Here is a 20,719-nt window from a genome sequence, read left to right as displayed (position 1 = left end):
ACAAGACAATCTCGCTCGATATAGGGAAAAAAAATTGCACTCGTAGTCTGATGGCTGAATGCCACTTTTCCCATTCCGCTAACCTGTTGGTACTGATCTATCTGCGCTAAACAAACTTCTAGAGAAGTTGTCTGTTCTTTGACGGTACTGTGAAGAGAGTTGAGTTCGGCGATCAGATCGTCGGCGGTATCTTTCACCCGGTTGTCACCGACGATACCGGATCTAAAGTGCACCTCGAGCTTCTCCACCGAGATAGTGATCTTCGTTTTTTGAATCGCGATGTCGCTAAGCATTTTTTCACGAATAGCATGTTGATCACGCAGCGGTTTCTTCTTATTCTGTGGCGACTCCAGCGTCTGCTTGGCCTTCTCCATCCAGCTCCGCACGTCCTTCATCTTCCTCTCGCATTGCTCCCATTCTTCGCTGGCCTCTTGCAACAGTGCATTCTACAATATGGGAATTTTTGGTAATCAGCTGATAATAATTTAAATTTCGGTCGAAGTGAACTAACCCTTTCCAACAGCTGACCCTCGACCTGAACCTTGCCCTCTTCCGCCTCGGCCAACTTCTCCGGTAGATCGCCCACGGTAGTTACCTGACCGATATTCTCCAGTTCTTTGCCCATATCACTGAGATTCTTATTCACCTGCTTACAGCTCTTGACTGCCGTCTATAAAATGAAGGAAGTGTCAGCCGAACGTTGTGGCGTATCTTAGAACGTTAAAAAACGTAACGTTCCCTCACATACCGAATATTCGTGCAGTCTCTGTCTGGCTTGCTGAAGAGTGCTGAGCTTCAATGGCTCGACTAAGAATTGTCTTTTTTCCTCCGTCCATGCCTTGACAGCTTCGTAAAGCGTGAGGAACCTCTGCCAGGCATCTAGGGTGTCACCGACAATTTGTTTCTTCTCTTCCAACCAGCTTCTGACCTGCGCCAGCTGTTCAGTAAGAGTACCGATCGTGCTGTTGATTAGTTCCTTCTCGGCGTCATCCCTCGTGTTCTTGACGATGGTTTGCCCGTTCCTCGTCAGTCGTTCGAGCTTATCGCTAATCGTGCCCAGCTCGTTTTGTATTTGTCTGAGGTGTTCTCTGAGAATGGCCGGCTCGACCGATCTGTCTTGTACTTTGAGCTCGGCCTGGCGAATCCATGCCTGCACCTCATCCACGTCGGTCAGATAGTCTGACCTGACGGTCCTGGCACGTTTCTGCTCTCTCTGTTTCTCCTCCATTGATTGTGCCGTCGCCTCGGCACAAAGCTCGAGTGCGGTCAGATGCTGGGTAATATCACTTGGTACTAGCTGCTGGCTAGCTTGGTACCGCGCCTTAATGCTTCCTGAGAACTTCTTGGCGGTGTCGACGAGATCCTCAACTTGTGAGCGCAGCTCGCCCAGTTCGATCTCGGTCGTGTCTTGATCAACGCCGTAAACGTATAAGTTTGACGCGCTTTCGCGCGCCTCGTTCAGTCGCTTTCGCAGGCGCTCGATCTCACGTTCGATGTTTTCGAGCGCCTCCAGATCCTCGCTCGCCTTCTCGGACTTCCCACGAAGTGAATCGACGAGTCTAAAAGGACGATTTGAACGATGACGATTCGAGCGAAAGAGCCTCTCGTAAAGATCAAAGAGACTCTTAAAATATACTTTTATCATACAGAAGCATTGAATTTATGTAAATACATTTCGGCATTTAAGGGAAGATTGGCTATTGGCGAGAAAAGCAAGTTTGATTATTTAATTTTGAAAGTAAAATACTTATCTCTGTAATATCATATCTCTCTTAAATAAAAAATTGAATAATGACAATTATACAAAAAATATAAATAGTATAAAGACTAAACTGCTTATGTGAAAAAATGAGAAAATTTTAATAAAATAATAAAATGTAGTAAAACAAACTATTATTGCCTATAACATATTACATACGCGTGTGTAGCATAATTTATTAAAATATCACTGACAAGGTATATTTCGAGACGTTATAACATAATAAAATTCCACGTGGGAAAAATTTTATGGGACAATCAGTAGCCTTAAGCGATCATTCGTGGTGAGGTGAGACAAATTTAGAATCGGAAATGCGTGTCGCTGAGCTTCGGTTGGCCCGATCCCAGGCGAAGTCGCGCAGTCGGGGCAGCCTTGGCTAAAAGTAGACGAAGGAAGTATGTACCGATGGGAGTTTAGCTGACTATTCACACTCGCGGTATACCACGAGGAAGATACTAGTTTGAAAAAAAGTACTACATGATTTTACGAGACGATTATTTCATTTAGCATCCACATGAAACATAATTGATGCGTCTCGAAACAAAATGTTATTTTTTAAGATATTAATTTTTTTTATCAAATCAAATGAATATAAAAAAAATATCATACAATTTTGTAATAGAACTTTAGTAACAATATATAATTTTCTATTTTCCATTCACTATAAAGAATGTTTTTTTAGTAAATGCAGAAAAGTCTTTTCTTTAAATAAGAACAGAGCACATTACACGATTTTTTGCTACTGGTTGCACAGTCAACATAAGTCACAAAGAATAATTTAACCGTTGATGTCATCTGCCAAGAACTCGTATGCTGTCATCGTCCTTTCGGAAGGAAAGCGCACAATTTCAATTTCGTCAATGCTAAGCGATCTATTTTTTCAACAATGACATATTTTCGTTTCTCGGGTGGAGAATTACGCATAATTACAAGTTCGAAATTTGTCACGATTCATCCCGTTTTCCTTCATAGTCTATTTGCTGGAGATCGAAATCCCATTAATTTACTATAATTAATTTTATCGCGTTACAATATGCGATCTTTTAATTTGACATTAATTGTAAATTGATTATATATTTGCCGATTTTGTCACGTCGCTCTCGAAATACGTGACCATGAGGGTTCTCGATGTCAATGTTGTCTTTTGTATACGAATAATTCTTTTCCTACGATGACATCATCGCGCTGGGCTGAATGCGAGATACGATCGCCGGCCGGCAGATGCAACGTGATGAAATGCAAACAAAAAGAAATAAAAAAAAAGAAAAGGAAAAAAATCTGTGATGTAACAGATTATGTAAATCTTGGAAACTCGTTTGATTTCATTCTCAATAATTTTCTTATAACGTAACGTTGAATGTAATATAACGAATGCCTTTTTATTTTAGCGAGGAGCTTAATTGTCCGTACATATACATTAATTTGTATAATACTTTTATTTTGTACATTCAACTCTGACGTGATCGCGCGCAGTAATGAAAATTGCGCGTTTGAAATAAGAGAAATTAGAATGATAAATTTGCGACAGCCGAATCAAATTTATCGCCAAGATGAGTTTCCTTCTAGGAACTGTTAACATTCGCACGCAGTGATCTATTTCCAGCGCTATGAGTTTAGGTGCGAAACAATTATCTGTTCTCACGCGATTTCGTATAATCCGTGATATAGCTCCATCGATCGTGCGACTTGCTAGTTGCAATCATGCGCTGCGCGCAATTCTATTTCGTTAATCGTTGTACCTCTCTAACAGATGTCATAAAAATTTCTCGTTACTAGCGGCGTTTGAATCATTGTCTGATTTCAATCTGTCTGTCTGAACGATATCGTAATCGAGCGATAAGCCGGAGTGATATATGTACCTATGTATTCGGTTGCAGTAATCGCGCGATATATTCGCGTTTTCGCGATACAATCGACGGCGAACTGAGCGCGAACTTCTCACTTTCTTCCCTTTTTTTCGCTTATTCTCTCTTATCTTCGTCCTTGCTCTCGCGTTTATCCGGACAACAGTATGGCGCGGCACTATCAAGCCAAACAGCAGTGTTCGCGGTTCGAAACGTTATTGGAGGGTTACAGTCGCCTAAGCTAGCGTTAGACGCCAGTCGAGACGCGTTGGCGAGGCGCCGCGACGCATGCGGCCTGGTCTTAGAATCGGCTTGGCTAGCCAAGAACGTCCTAAGAATAATCGGCCGGTGAAGATGTAAAGCTGATGGGTTACGAAGAATTAGAATACTGTACAGAATGATTTTAAATAATGACGTGAAAAACACGTGATGGTCATATCGTGCAACTTGTAACAGAAATTTTACGACTAATTTCAACCGGAGTTTCTTATTACAAATCTCTTTACGCGATTTCGTAAAATTATTTTGTGTAATTTGCTGCGCAATTTTTCTTGATGAAAGTACTCTTCGAAGTATCTTATGTTAGCCTAATTGAATCGGCAGATTTATACGCGTCCATTTGTATTGCACACGATTTAATCACCGTGACTATCATAATGAAATAACACGAGTCATAACAACAATCGCAAAATGGTATAGCAATTAAAATTGAGATTGAGATTACATGCACGTATACTATCATTTGACAATGAGTAGCATAAACCATAATTAATATAAAAAAAAATTTATTAATCGATTGTCAAAAAAATCTACTAATGTTATCTATAAGTTATAAAAATAGTAATGTTATCATAAATTATAAAAATTTCGTAGCAATATTTGTATGACAAAAATCACAAAATTTAGTTGCATCTAAGAATGTAATTTTATCCTAAATGTTTTATCTTTCTATCATTTTGGATAATCGTTATATTAGTACAAAAATAAATAAATTTTGTTTTAGCTTACATGTTTTAACGCGAAAAATTTGCCAGAATCGCGTGCCGACTATTACGGCATATCCTATTACATCATGTATTATAGATACATATGTGATGTCATATTTTGTTTATATATGGTATACGATATGATATTATAAGATGCAACGTTTGATTTTGTTTCAGATGCCAAATCTATATTTAACGACGATTTAATCGGTGTCGGACGTATCCCGCAATCGGCCAGCGAACTATGATGACACTACACATTAAGGTACTGTACAGAATGTAAAAAATTTTATATAGATCATGATTTTTTTCTTTTCTTAAATTGATCTCCGTTGTGTACAGTATTTTTGTATTATACTCATATTTCGTACATTGTTAATTAATTACAGAAAAAAGAATAAATTTTAGAGTAGTGCTTTATGAGATATGCATAAAAAAATTTAATTTTGCAAAATGAGTGTTTTCTCATGGATTTCCGCAATGATACGCAAAATATGAAAGTATAATACAAGCTTAAATGTCTTCATCTGCAATTATAAATTATTCTCAATCAGAACTGATCTCTGATTCTTGCATGCGATACACGTGTGTCGATATCGTGCTAACAATAAGTTTGCTTCGCTTTGCGCGCATGCGAAACGTCGACGTTTGCGCCGTACGAGAAATGAGGTTTCGCAAGTTTAAGTAATCGTCTTGATTAAGTCGCGATTGAAGGACGTAATTCGCGGATATTTCCCCATCGAACTAGTACAATCGCCTCTTTTTTTCATTGATACTCAACGGGAAAAAGAAAAAAAGAAAAAAATCCCGTGTATATCGTACCTCGGAGGAGCGTGTCTCCCAAAACGTAAGCTCATATCTGTTCAAGTGTCAGTATTCATCAGAGTTTCTCATTCGTGTGTTGCGTTGCAAATGATAATTACGCCACTCCCGCACTGACAACACAACACACGCGAAATCGGATGTAAATACACCGAGACGAGACGTCATGCTCGATGACAGTTCACCACCTGGCAAAGCGTCAAAACGTCGCGCGCCGACGTTATTCGCGAGTGCTCAAACGCGCAAGCACTTAAACGCGTAATCAACGTCGATGATGCGTCGATGGAGAGATGCAGCGACAAGTACGATCTTTAGCATCGTGCGCGACGTGTCGTCGATGCCGGTACGATGATGACTAAATGAACTGACGCGTGATGCTACTTCGGATAACAAAAAGTATGGTAGGGGCCATGAACACACGTTTCCTATTGAGAACACATATCGACCTTCCTTGGCTGTAACCATCTTATATCGACTGTTTATACGGTGTTATACGGCCCGTATTACGTCATATGACAGATTTGGTGATGACGTAGCGTGGCGCGTAATGAAGCGACGATGAATCGATAAATATCAGGGATCGCGGTTAAACGTTAACTATGTGGGCGCACGCACTTAACTTACGCGAATGTTAAGCAATCACGCGATCGCGATTTGTTTAATTTGATTACAAACTTGCAATTTTTTAACCAAAAAATATTGTGAGAAAAACAGCTCTTAAATTAAAAACAAAAAATAAAAGATTTTTAAAAATTAGGTTTTAATTATAAAAAGAAAATCTAATTCATCTGAATTGAATTTCAAGTATACTTTATCTACAATTAAGAGCTGGTCTATAATTTAAAAAAATCAATTGCATAAATATTATAAGATTGAAATGTTATGATAAACGATATCATTTTATCTTTTCTTGATATTTTCGCTAGAATAAAATCGATTTTACATTAGCTAAATAATTTATAAACGACAGACTCTATTAAATCTGGGATATATTATAGAATATAGATAATTGCATATATAATTGCATATATTGAAATGTCAGCAAGCTATTTATATATCTGTACTCTATTTATACTTTGTTTCGTGACGCTAGTCGCATTACATCAAATTTGGATCTGCACTCACATTGCGTCGTAATTGTCATTATGTATTTGATTTGTAATTTTTACGCAACATTATGTAACCGTGAATTGAAATAGTACAAACATGATTGAATAATGATGTGCCGGAAATTTATCGGAGAACATTTCATCGTGATTATTACATAATAATATCGATTTTAATGAAAGACCTAATCATAAATATGGAAATTTAAATTTACCTTAATAATTTTTACAAAATTGTTTCTCACTGTCATTCCTTCGCACTTTTATTGATTCATGAGATATTGTAACAGTTTTCTTTTGAAATAATTGCAGTATCGTTTTACGAATATTTTAGTTTCCTCGCTCATTGACTAACTGTTTTACCACTGACTTTGCGACTGAAAGGTCGATTGCTCGCGTAGTATTTTGGCAATGATTTGACTGCGACGTGGTAGGATAACATTCTTGAAAACCTTTGTCAAAATTACAGCACTTTCGCGCTGTGTCGGTATTTCTGCTTATTAAAAAACACTTTCAGAATCTCTCGCAATCTTCCCTTAAATGTGCGACGTCGAAATTAAAGAAACAGACATACTTTTACATTTAATTATATTATTCTTAATCAATGTACCAATATGCAAAAATTAAAACGATATAATCACCTGAAAGGAATACTAGAAATACTGATTACATCAGTGTAAATATTACAATGGTACGTAAAATTGCTGAAATAGAAGATGTATATGCGTAGAAAAAAGGGAACATGTAAGCAGAAGCCTCAAATGCACATTTATGCATGCACATGCAAATCTGCTTGCAGAAGGACTTAATAGCACCTTTAATGCTAGCCCAAAGACCCTGAACTATTATAAAATTTCACATAAAGTAATATATTATGATAAAACAAATATAAAATTTTTAAGTTAGAAATTAAATTTTTATGATTACATATTATCAATTTTATTCGGCGTATTAAATATAATAAGAAAAATGCATATATGCTATTTCTGATATTAAACTGTAATCATGATGTTAAAATTTGAAAATAAAACTTTATAAATCTGTAATGCAATATAAAATGCAAATATTTTTGCTAGAATACATAGAAAAAATATTAATTGTTAAAGTCGTATACTCTACTATTTTTGTATTATTAGTCTATCGAAAGTCTGTAAAAGTGTCACTTGACTATTTGCAATAATTAAAATATTGGATTGATTTAGTTGGCTAGCGATTGGTGCGGCAGTGCTGGTCCATATTCTGAGCAGATATAAAAACAAAATGATGCATTTTGACTCACGATTCGACGGATTTTTGTAATTTTTCGAGGCGTTCCTCGAGATTTTGTGCCGGCGCTTCCGTAAATGCCGCGAGATAAGCGAGTACAGGTCCTGCCAAGGTTTTCACTTCTTCCGTTACAGGTTTAAGTTTTTCAGCTTCCGTTACGAGTTCCTGGTCACAACAAGGTCAGAAAGTGTATTTAACTAACTTCGGTCAGTTCGCACTATGTCCAAAAACTTTTTAATAATATTTTAATTGTTTATCACATATTAAATTTTATATTAAAATATCTAGTTGCAAAAATGTCGAGGCATTTTTTTATAAAAATAAAAATATCGTTGATACGATCGTTCCCCACGAGCGTTCATCACGATAATTCGTGAGCGACTAAAGTAGTTAGCTTTAGAGGGCCGAGCACCTGTGGTGCCTGGCTGTGCAAGTCTGACACGTTCGGCATTTATAAAGAGGGTGCACCAGGAAAAGAGAAAGACAGAACTAATAGTATATCTGTACCCTTAGCGCACGGTAAATCAATAAGAATGTGTATCCACATAAAATGTGACATTATAACAAAGCCATTTAAAAGATCAGAAAGTATGCTTCGCGTGACGTACATATTTTCTATTATTATACAAAGTTTTATATATCTATGCACTTGTCAATAATGGAACATGCTTAACCCATTTTCAATATTTTTAGCTACTTTTATGCAATTGATTCAAACAGAATATGATATATATATATATGTTACGAATTATTCTGATATTAGTTCTGATGCTAATTGTGCATTTATATTGTCTACATATATATGTATGTAATTTAACTTTTTCTAGTAGAAAAATCATTATTTTATTTATATTAGAAAAATGATTACTTACTTCTAGTGCTTTAACGGTATCGTGTAAATGTTGTTTCGACCGCACCACTGTATCGACGAGTTTGCTTTTTTCCTGAGTCGCAGTCAATCGCGTTTCGATAAGAGCCCATTGCGCTTCCAAGTCTTCCCAACGACGCGATAACGCCTCGAGAGTATCTCTACGTCCTTCGAGTCCCGAAACTAATTCGCGCCATTCTGAATTAATCTCGGAGAGCTGAGATTCAATCGCTTTCTTATTGTTAATATCTGCGAGTTGGAGAACCTCTCGCCCTCGTTCATTTAGAAGATCCAACTCGAATTGTTGATTCTGTGTAAATCATAATAAAAAGAAAGGTTACAAATGCATCTAATTAATCAATCAAGCATAAAGTATATGTCCGTACGTAAAGCAATATAATTTTTCTTTTAAATATACGTATACGTATGTAAAGAAAAATTTGTAGTTTTGAACATACCTGGATATCATTCAGAGCATGCGTGATTTTCTGAATATTGAATTGCAATCCAGCCAATGTAGTGACTGGTTCATCCGTGAATCTGGTTCTACTGATGACGGCGCGAACACGTTCCAAGCTTTGCGTGTAATCCTTCCACATTTCTGCACCTTGCTCCAAACGTGAACGTTGCGACTTAGCCGTATTAAGGGTGTTCTTTAACAACTGAGTGTGTTGCTGTTGTTGAGCACTTAGCTCCTCTTGCTCGTAACTATCTAAAGACGGCCAGATCTTATCTGCCACCTGTTGAATCTGTTGTGACACGAGTTCACGTATCGAAGATTCGGAGCTGAAATATATCTAAAAAATACGACAAAAGTTAACAATTAAACTTATTCATCCACAAAATTTTTAATTTTATAATAGAAAAAAACTTTGTTTCTCCAACTTCTTAATTTAATTAATTCAAATAATTTAATTAAAAAAATAATAAGGAGAATTTCTTACCTTGTGTTCTTCCAGGTCACTAAGAATATTTTCAAAATCGAGACCGTCTTTGTTGCTGTCGAGTCGAATCTCAGCTTCGCGAACCCAGCTGTGAAGCTTGTCCGTAAGGGCTGCGTAATTCAATCTCATCTGCATATTACTCTCAAAATAGTTTCCACGCTCTTCCATCTCTCGCGGTAAGGATGTCAACAAGGAAACTGCCTCGCTTAACATCTCCTTTAAAGATCCAGGCATTCCTTCTTCATGGCGCAATGATTCCTTCAAATTTCTGATTCTATCCAGATATTCGTTCACATCGGCGCAAAGAGCATGATGTTTCTTTAATTCCGCCTCGACACTCGCCGGATCTCTCTCCAACAGCGGCCTGGACTTGACCTCTTTCTCCTTGCTTTCAAGCCAGTCAAGGATATCCGCCAATTCGTTAGCGAGTCTTCTATGTTCAGCTGCCGCCAATTCATGTTGCTCTCTTTGCGTCTCCACTGCCCTTCGGAGGGCCTGTAATTGTTGCTTCAACGACTGCAGCTGTTCCGTCACGTTGTTCCTATCCACGACCGAACCTTCTGCCGCTATTTGCTGCCCTTTGTCCGTCGCACTAGCGAGAGTAGCTTCGCATTCCTGAATTTTTAATATAGCGTCGTCGTATCTGTTAAATTTAAAAAAAATTAAATTAATTATAGTTAACATTTTTAGTAAAATCAAATTTTTATAGGTACATTTGTTTAATCATATATCAGTAATTACAGTACCTTTTAATTTTCTCTTCCGTTGTTTGTCCAGATTTCTCGATATCCCGAACAATTTCAGTATATTTGGTAATAAAAGTAGTAATCTCTGCGATTAAGGCGATAAATTGTTGTCGCAAGAGCAGAAGCTGACGAAGTTTCGCTATTTGCGCTTCGAGAGCTCTTATTAGATCATCTTGCTGGGCTAGCACGCCATGTAAATCTCCTATATTAGCAAATTGAAGATCAGATAATTTTGCTTTGTTTGCTTTGAGGTCACCCAAAATCCTTTCGTAAGCGGCCAACATTCCTTCTACATCTTCCACACGAGCGCCGATCGGCTTGTTCAGATCGTGAAGTTCTTTCTGAATATCTGTCATAAATTGAATTGCCTCCGCCACTCGCGCGGCAGCTTCCTCGGCTTCGTCTATACTCTTTTGGAGCGCAAGCGCTCTCTCATTTATCACACCGGCCACTCGTCCGTGAGCTTCCTTCATATTTTTCAACTGTTCGCTCAATTCCTGCTTATCGGCGTCGCTCACAGTAGGTAAAATTGATTTTCCTTGTTGATTTATTTTTTCTATATCATCACCGTATTCTTGTGCCTCCTTTTTCAACCGATCATACTGTAAAGAGGAAGAAATATTCATATTTTTCAAATATACATTGTTAAAGATACACAAGATGCATTAAAATTCCAATGAATATTTTTTTTGTTTTTTTATAAGGATGTATACGTACCTTAGCAAGTTGCTCGCGAAGAATGTCAAGACTGGAAGGTCGCAACTCGGAAGAGGTGGCCACTTCAGCTTCTTTAATCCATCGCTGACATTTGTCTAATTCACTTTCAAAAGCCTTGCGTCCCTGAAGAAGATCTGCTAACGAGGCTTGTTTTTCTCTCGCCTCCTTCTTCAACTCCTCGTAATCGTTACTTAGGTCGTCTAGAAGAGCCTGGAGTTTTGCGCGACTGTCTGCATTACAATCTTTCAACAAGTTGTGCCCTTGTTTGAGAATATCTTTAAGATTGCTTTCGTTAAAGGAATCGATATCTGCTTCTAATCCGCTGTGTTGCGCAATATCTTGCTCAACTTTCGAAGCTTTCAGAGGCAGATATCCGCTGAGTTTTTTCAAATCGTTGCCTTTGGATTTTATCCAATTTCGTGCTTTTTCAATATCACCTTCTAATTTGCGACGTGCATCAGCCGCAGCACTCGCGACGGATATTTCTTCCCTCAAAATAGCGCATAACTCAACTTGCTCGCCGCGCAAAGATCTCGTGTCGGCTTCTAATTGCTGCTGCTCGCTGCTTTCCAGTTCGTTCTGCATATTTCCGACTCTCTTTTCCAGCGTATCTACAATCAATTGCTTTCCATCTGCCTCTTTTAGCATAGCCTGTATAAACGTAATATTATAGTTAAAAAATAATACACATTTCTTGAAAAGAGCTGGTGGAAGTTTGGACCGTTTTTGCAATTAAAAAAAAAATATATATATATATATATAGACATATATATAGAAATGGGACAAATTATTTTTGGCGTAACTAGAATTCTTTAAATGACCGAGAGGCTAATTTATCGAGCATAAAGGTGCCTTCCGACGCGTATATTTGATTGAAATATTTTGTATTGTTTGTGGCACTTATGAGTTACTCTGTGCAAAGCTAGAAATGGGACAAATCATTTTTTTAAAATTGCAAAAACGTTCCAAATTTCAACCAGTTTTTGAAAAAAAGGTAATAACTAATAAATGAAATTTAAAATTACCTTGAGAGTGAGAAGCCTTTCTTCCGCTTGTTTGCTTTCAAAACCAAGCAATTCGGGCATTTTTATCTGTTGCTTCTTTTGCTCGATCCACTCGCGATTCTCTTCGATTTCTCGCCTGGTCGCTTCGATGCCCTGTGCCGTCATCTCCAAAACTTGGGCTTTCCTTTGTAATTTCTTACCAATATCCGCGTATCGTCTCTCTACCGACTTGATTTGCTCTTCTATTTGCTGAGAGTCCAGATTGCTAACCGAATCCATCACTTGGTCGCCCAGTTTCTTTATCTCTGCCAATTTCTCCGTGCCCTGAGACTCAAATTCGGCTGTGATGTCTTTGAGATTTGAAATTTTCTGACCGATAGTCAATCCACTACCCTTCTCGATCATGTCGACTTTCTTCGACAGACCATCGAGCCATGTTTGAATATCCTGCACTTGTGATCTGTACTTCTGTATGAGATCCTGTGCAGCTTGTTTTCCGGCGATGGCATCAGTCAGCTCGACCTCCAGTTTGTTCAATCCCTCCTCAATATCATGATCCTCTTCATGAATCGATAATTCCGTCAATGCGCGAGTGCGACGCTCGCCCACGTTAGTGAGCAATTCTTTCATCGCCTGCAACTCTGTCTGGGCAGCCTCCGCTCGCAGTTTCGCTGGTCGTGACTTCCATTCAGCGCAGAGAGCCCGTTGCTGATTAATCCAAGCACGAAGCGAATTTTTTTGTCGTAGTTGCTCCTCGAGTTCGCCCACCGTTTTCATCACATTCGCCAAATGTGTTTGCATCTGATAAATTAAAGATATATAATATAATTTACATTGAAAACACGTACGATTCGAAAATTTCTGTTTATGTTGTATTAGATACGATTAAATAGATTTAATGAGATAGAAAAATTGTAATATGCAAAAATTAGACAATGTTAGACAGATCATTCATTATACATATTTGCTACATAAGATTAATTTTACAATATTAATTAATTTACGGAATTACAATTACTAATTTTATTTAACTAATTGATAAGTGAAATCAAACGCATACCTGGTCAATAAGATCATCGAGTCTTGTTCTTACTTCGACCTCTCTTGCGGGGACTTGAATGGGCGGAGCATCGAGAGGACTTCCGGGTCTAGAAACGCATGCCGCCGCAGCCTCGCAAGCTTCCACCGCGAGCGCCAATCGAGCTTTTTCGGCTTGCAGCTTATTGTGCAGAGTACGAGCACTCTCAAGGCTCTGCTCGGCAGACGTTAAATTATCCAGTGGAGCTTCCATTCCTTGAGTCATTTCCGCCTCGTACATATCTAGATTCTTCATGATGCTCTCCAGAGTGTTTTCATATTCTTGAAACTTAGTTAGAGATTCCATTAATCTGTTCTTGATTTGCAGGGCGGTGTTCAAAAGCGAATTGTAACTATCCTGTACATTCTGCAATTGCGTCTCTATGGTTAATCTAATAGTGGGATTCGCACTAACATATCGATCTATCTGACTGTGACCTTTCAATTTCAGTTCGTCTAATATTTCCTGGTACTTCTGAATTTCAGCTAACAATGCTTCATGCTGTTTGATTTGTTCGATCGTTTGTTCTTTGTTGGTAATATAGAGAGAATTGTGTGCCATTAATTGGAAGGAGATTTGCAAGAGCCACTTTTCTGTTTCTTGCAAAGCAGCGTGATACGCGTTATATTCTTGCATCTCATTTTCCATAAGCTTTTTCCTCTCACCGACAAGTTCGGCTAGCGCCTTCCATCGATGTAATAGTTGCTTCGTTTCGTTTAGCGTCGTGTAGTTCTTTGCCCAAGCTGACAGTTCCGTTGCTTCCGTCATCAGATGATCTAAGTCTGATTTCTTATCACGAATCTCTTCTTGAATGTGTTTGTATCGTTCAAACATCGTTTTCATTTCGCCGAACTCGCCCTTCGTATCCGGAGATCCTTTAACGATGCTCTCGTTTTCTTCTAACCACTTTGCGAATTTATTATGCGCTTCTGCGTGATCCTCCCAGCGACTCAAAACCGACTTTACTTTGGCTTGAACCGTATTAAGGTCCATGCTCAATTGTTCCCAATTTGAACGTAGATTGGCCATATCCGATCGTAACTGATCTTGTTGCTCTGGAAGAGCCATGTTAATTGCTTTTGCGAAAGCGTTCTGCAACGTCGACAGTAAATGTTGACCTTCCGTTACACGTGTCGCGACCAGCTGAATTAAAATAATTTTATTATTACTAAATATTTATGTAATTACGTTTGTTTAAATTTTGCTATCATACATATTTAAGAATAAATCTTTCAAATAATATTTATTTGACAGTTTGTTTTAGTATTTTCGTTAATGTATAACAAATTCTAAAATGTATAACTAAAAAGAATACATTTACGAATTTACATTTGTATGATGTATTTTTTTATTAGTGCGATTAGTAAAATAATTTAGTAATATATTGGCCGATCATTTCCAAAATATTTTGTATAATTTTTTTGAACTTAATAAAACTTACCCTTAAGGTTTCTAATTTATCCTTTGCCCAAGCCGTGTCTCCTACACCGATGCAATCTTCTATCGAACCTTGCGCTGTACGTAACCAATCCTCCATATTTTTCTTGGCTTTCAAGAACTCGGTGTGATCGGCCAGATTCTTCTCGACTCTCGAAACGAGCCCTTGCGCGTCGGTCAAAAGCGACGTGTACGCCGATTGCAGCTGCACCGTCTTATCTCGCGCCCAGCTGCAAGCGCTAATCTCCAACAAAGCTTCACATTTGTCATTCAAATCTTCCAACACTGGTTTTTGATTAATTGCCTCTTCCACCAAACGTTTACAACGCTCTAAATCTTCTGGAGTTTTGTTATCTTTAGCTTGCTCGTCTGCAATCTTTTTCTGGAAGTGATCTATCCACCGCTTCATACCATCTAACGTGTTCGTGAACTGAGACCAGCTCGAGATGCAATTGGCAAGAGTTTGTTGCGAATCGTGACATTGTGCCTGCAAGGATTTCCAGTCAGCCTGTATCTGTTTCATGTCTTGCTTAATGGAGTCTTGGCCTTCGGGTCCCGTTTTAGAGATCACAACGTCGCTCAGCTGGATCACTTTTGAAATCAATGTATCGCCTTTTGGCAAGGATGAGATGATTTGATTGACTTTATTCTCTCGTTCGATGATTCGCTCCTTCTCGCCATGAGTATCACTGTACTGTTGGAGTTCGACTTTCGTACGACGCACCCAGTCACCTGCCTCGTTCAGAGCTTGTTGGAATCGTTCATGATCCTTGACCTGATCTTCCAAATTCTAAAATAACAGAAATAATAATATTATGATATTATATATTCCTGTTTGCAATTCAAAAAGAGAAGTTCTACTTACATGAATCTTTTCGGAAATCAGCTTTTTTAAGCTATCATATTTGTTGATTGTCAATTCGTAAGAATTTTTCGGTATGCTAGGGTTTTCCGTAAGACGAATCTTCAAGCGATCCACCGTCTCGCCATGACCGTGAATGTCTCTTTGCAGAATTTTATATTTTTCTAACAGAGCACGTTTCTCGCTGAGATCGTTTCTGCATACGTCCCCTGGTTGAACCTTGCCTTCAACTTCCTCCAACCAATCCGAAATAAGTCGGTGAATCTTATTAAGTTCCTCCAACATGCTCGCTCTCGCTGACAATTTTTGTCTCACATCTTCTACGTCGGCTAACAGCTTATCGAATTCGCTTTTTAAGTTCTCAGTATCTTCTTGAATTTTTGCTGCGCCATTTTGTTCCGTGTTCATAATGACTTTCTCTTTCAATTCCAAAGCGTAACGCAATTTATTCTGACCTTGCTCCAACGTTTGCCGAATAGCTTTACACGTGTGTAACTTATTGTTAACTTCGGTTAATGTACTGGGAATGTCTTTGCATTCACTCAACTTGTCTCGCGTACGCTCGATCCAATCTTGACACTCTTGGTACAAAGTATTATGTTGTTGATGCTCCTAATTAACATTTTAGAAAATCAGATTAATATATTATTGTATGTCTGTATATATGTTATATTTGTACGATAAAGAAGAATATATATTTAAAATTAAAATTAAAACAAAAATTCTAATTATTTACATAACATTAGATAATAATGAATATTAATTTTATATTGTAGGAATTTATTGTAATTACCTGATAATGCAATTCTAGTCGCCGCATTATTTCTTTAGCCAAAGATAGCAGTGCGTTGTATTTGGTAGTGAGTTGCGTTATTGCATTAGAAATTCTCGTATCGGCACATGTTTCCAGCAACATCTGCGCTTTCATATTCAAGCGATCTAGCTCCTTTTGCCAGTCAAACAATGTTTGCAAATGAATCTGGAACTGCTCTAGAACATTTTTTTTCTCTTCCAGACTATCTTGCAATTTATTAAACGTTTGAACTAATTGTTCAGTTTGCGTAAGCCATTCTGTAGCTTCGAAGAACTGATCCTCGTATTCAGTCCACTTTACTATGCCGACTTCGAGCAAACTCTTCGTATTATTTAGTGAGTCTCTGTTATAAATTATAATGCATACATAAAATGTGTCATATATAGAGTCATGTGTCATATATGATAAAAAAAAACAAAAATATAGAATCTAATGTTTTGTTACATCTCTCTTTTTTATATTTAAAAAATTAAGTTTATTTTACTTACACATAATTATCGTATTCTTCTTGCAATAACGCCACTTCTTCCTCGATTATTTCCTTGTCTTCAGCATCTGCGATCTGACAGGCAGCGTTACCTTGTTCCAAAGCTTTCTGCAGCTTCTTCTGACCTTCGGGCAATTCACTCTGCAAAACTTTGAGTTGCGTGATTTTGCTGGCCAAAGATTCCTTGTCTCCCGTAGGCTCCGAGCATTTGCCAAGTCTCTCTTTCGCTGCTCGTATCCATTGAACAAATTCATTACCGCTATCGATGAATGCCTGATGCTGTTCGACAGTCTCTTTCTGTTTTGCGTACAATTCTTGAGCTTGCTTGCTTAGAGTCTCATATTTAATCGAGATCTCTGTGGCTGGCGTCGCCTGTTGCAAATCTTCGGCCTTTGTGGCGACTGACTGAATCATTGGCTCAAACGCCACGATATCCTGTACAATGCTGTTAGTTTGCCGCAAATTCGCCTTTCTTTCTCCGATTGCCAAAGAGCTTAATCCAACTAAGCCTTTTCGAGCTTTAGATACTTTCTGCTCGCATACCTGCTGTAGCTTAGCCTCGCGATCGCTAATCCACTGTTGTAGCTGCGAATACGACGAACTGTAATCTGCCCATTGCAAGAGACTCGTTTCGAGATGCACCTTTGTAGTTGAGATCTTCTTTACCAGACGTTCCCAGTCATTTTGAATCTCTTTCAACTGAGCATTGATCTCCTCACGACCATCCGATCGCGTATTTCTCATGACCTTCTCGCCGCAATTTACAGTCAAATGTATTAGGTTCTGGCCTTCCTCGCGTTTTCTTAACAATTCCTGGATCTTGTCGAGTCTACTCTGCAATTCTTCGCGACTGCTGCTCGAGGCAGCTTCTGTTCCTTGGCGTATAATTTGCTTGGCATTTTCGATCCACTCACGAGCTTTTTCAAGGTTGCTTTCATATTCCTGATGTTGCGCCAGATTAGTCTCGATCTTGTTTAAAACATCTTTCGCGAGATTTACTTGCACCTGGTAACGTGAGTTCAAATGCCGCAGCTGGTTGTTGACGTAAGTGTCTAAATGAGACGAAAGCAGACCGGCGGCAGTTTTGTTAAATTTATCAATCTGCTCTTGGCCCTTTATTAAATTATCGAGCAATTCCTTCACTTCTTTCACCTGCTTCTCCTTTTCTTTCAGATTTGGCAAAAGAGCATTTTTTTGAGCTTTGATGAGAATGTCAAACTGTTGCAGCCAATCGCTGAGTCTTTCGTATTCGTCCTTATAATCGCGCCATTGACTCACAGTAGCTTCCAATTGATTCTTCTGCTGCTGAATTTCTGCAATAAAGTATACGATATTGTTTATTATACATACACTACATTAATACATTTAAGGCTATTTAATGCTTCCTTCCATAGATATTAAAAATGATTACTAATCACTCGCGATTATTTCAATATTATTTTGCATTTAAAATTTTACCAGTATCAATATTTTTAAAACATTGCTTGACTAATTCTTACCTTTAAACAATCCTTCGAAACTTTCTGTAAGTGCTCGTATTTCATTCCTGATAACTTCTTGTCCGATGGGACTGGTACTGGCGCAAACAACGTTTCCAGTATGCTGCAAATGTTCCACCAACAATTCACCTTGAGCTTTCTTATTCAATAGACTTTCGAGCGGTACCACTGCACTTTCGATCGCTAGCTTATCGCTAAGCGATCTCTGTTTCATAGATGGTATTTTCTCGCGAGCCCGGCTGAGCCAACCGATAAGATCATCGTGAGCTTCTTTGTAAAGACGATGGTCTTTATACTGTTCTTCTCGTTCGGCCAACAAAGATTTAATTTTCTCGAAAAGTTCATCGAATCTGTTTAGTATATCTTGAGCTTGTGAGGCGGCTAATCCTTGCTGCCCGCTCGCGATCATCTCTGCGACTTTACATTTAAGACTGTCGACTTCAATATTTTCGCAACGAACCTTCTCCTCGAGTGTCTTGATTCGTTCCAGTTGATTTCTTTTCTCCGACATCGTCGTTTGAAACTGTGAAATCTCGTCGATTGACGTCTGCATGTATTCCACCGTCTTGTTAACAGATTGTATTTGTTCCAGCAAACCGGCCCATTTGTTTATCGAGTCGTCCAAGTTCGTCTTGGTTTCTAACATCTTTGACGCCAAGGCGCTCCACTGTTCCTGAAGTTTCGCTAAAGCATCGTTAATAATTTGATGACCAGCCGGAGCTGTATTCGCTAGAACAGCCTGGGCTAATTCAACGATACCCTGAACTTTCGCGAAACCATCTTCTTTATATAATAATAGATCTTGCACGATGTCCATTTTTTGCTCCAAATCTCTCTGCGAAGATGCGCTTAAGTCGGAGCAATATGCCAGCTTATTTTTTATATCTTCCAACCATGTGGTGCATTCCGCCAATTGATTATCGAAATCTTGATGCGTGGCAACGTACTGATGCCAACGATTATTGAGGTCTTTGACTTTGCTAGAAATCTGTTGATACTTGATACTCAAATCCGTTATGTAAGAAGTACGGGAAGTGGCAGTCTTATGAAGTTGCTGAGCCCGCTCGGCAACGGCATCAATTTCCAGTTCTTTGGCGCGAACTTCACCTTGAAGGGCACGTAATTTCTCGAGCTGAGTCTTTTTATCTGCCAAAGTGGGCTTGAGATCGACAGCGTGTAATTTTGTATCAGTATCTCTCATCCACGCTAGACATCGATCCTTTGATATCTCGAATTCGCTCCATTGCTGAAGCTTATTCTCCAGCGCCTCGATAGTAGACTTAACGGCTGATATCAAGCCTTCCCATTCTTGTTGCGAAGAATCAATCTGCGAGCGGATGTTTATTTGTCCTGATTCCAAAGTACCGGGTATCACTTTTTCACCCAGAGACTTGATTTGCTGCACTCGTGGCTCATCTTCCGGCAGACTGTGCAAGAGATTCTTTAGGCGATCCAAGTTCGTGTGCAGAGACACTCTCTCTAGTTCTACGTCATCCCAGAGACTCACGGCATTGTGCGTAGCGTCCAACCATTCGTGCGCATCTAAAACAGCCTTGCTGTACTGCTGATGATCGCTCACTATGCCTTCATACCTTTCTACGAATTTCGTCGCGCGTTTTAATAATACATTATATCTGTTCGTTAAATTGCTCAGTGTTTGGTCGATTTTATTGGTACGATCGGGCAAATTATCTGCTTTATCTCGGAGATCTAGCAGGTCTTGCTGATGCGTTTGAGCATCGTGCAATATGGTGCGGTAGATCTGCAACTGGGCACGTTTTTCGTCCAGGGTAGTTTTCAGTTCAATCTCTGGCTTCAACTGAGCTTCTGTGTTTCTCAACCAGTTCTCGAAAGTCTCGCTGCATTCGTCGAAACCGGACCACCGCGAGATCTTCGCCTGCAACTCACGTTCGGTCAAAGCGATGCCGTCGTAAAGCTCTTCGAAAGCTTGTTGAAGATCCAGTAATTGTTGACGAATAATCTCTCGGCCCTCTGTGCCGGTTGTAGGATATAATCGTTCACCAGCTTCGACAGTACTGTTTATCAAGAGGGTGGATGAAGACTGACGAGCCAAAAGTTCTTTTAAGGTTTCCACGTTCGAGATCAACTTGTGACGAGTACCACTGACATTTTCCTTGGAGGACTGATAACGCATTCTCGCGTTTGCTAGCCATTCAGAGCATTGCTTATAACGATCTAAATAGATGGCATGATCAATTACTGCTTGTTCGCATTTCTTTACGAGTTCCTGAAGCAGAATATAGATTTTTATTGTGAGAGAAGAGAAAATTTGTTAACACGATTTATTTTAGCAATATTGTGTTATTAATTATATTGATAACACACAAAATTTTACTTGGAAAATACTAATTTTATTTAATTAAGGATAAATTTCTAAAAATTAATTATGATAGCAAAGTTTTAGAATCTTATTTTATATACGCTTAAGCAATAGTTTCACTACGATAATTAAATTTTTT

The 20,719-nt window shown here is 38.6% G+C and overlaps 1 protein-coding gene across 1 annotated transcript in view; it reads right to left on the bottom strand.

Moving 5' to 3' along the window:
• LOC105455153 (nesprin-1-like) overlaps positions 1-20,719 on the bottom strand; it is a 90,444-nt gene that overhangs the window by 43,008 nt on the left and 26,717 nt on the right. The window contains 16 exon segments of the mRNA XM_011698246.1: positions 84-446; positions 512-670; positions 749-1,559; positions 7,797-7,948; positions 8,656-8,961; positions 9,110-9,448; positions 9,596-10,238; positions 10,342-10,943; positions 11,059-11,709; positions 12,084-12,863; positions 13,123-14,283; positions 14,582-15,367; positions 15,443-16,051; positions 16,233-16,596; positions 16,742-18,053; positions 18,240-20,487. Of these exon segments, the coding sequence (XP_011696548.1) occupies positions 84-446; positions 512-670; positions 749-1,559; positions 7,797-7,948; positions 8,656-8,961; positions 9,110-9,448; positions 9,596-10,238; positions 10,342-10,943; positions 11,059-11,709; positions 12,084-12,863; positions 13,123-14,283; positions 14,582-15,367; positions 15,443-16,051; positions 16,233-16,596; positions 16,742-18,053; positions 18,240-20,487 (11,286 nt within the window).

Source organism: Wasmannia auropunctata, unplaced genomic scaffold (genome assembly GCF_000956235.1).
Source record: "Wasmannia auropunctata unplaced genomic scaffold, wasmannia.A_1.0 LD335921.1, whole genome shotgun sequence".
Taxonomy (NCBI): Eukaryota; Metazoa; Arthropoda; class Insecta; order Hymenoptera; family Formicidae; genus Wasmannia; species Wasmannia auropunctata.
Note: the sequence above shows the minus strand (reverse complement) of the source record. Positions and strands in the feature narration are given on the sequence as shown.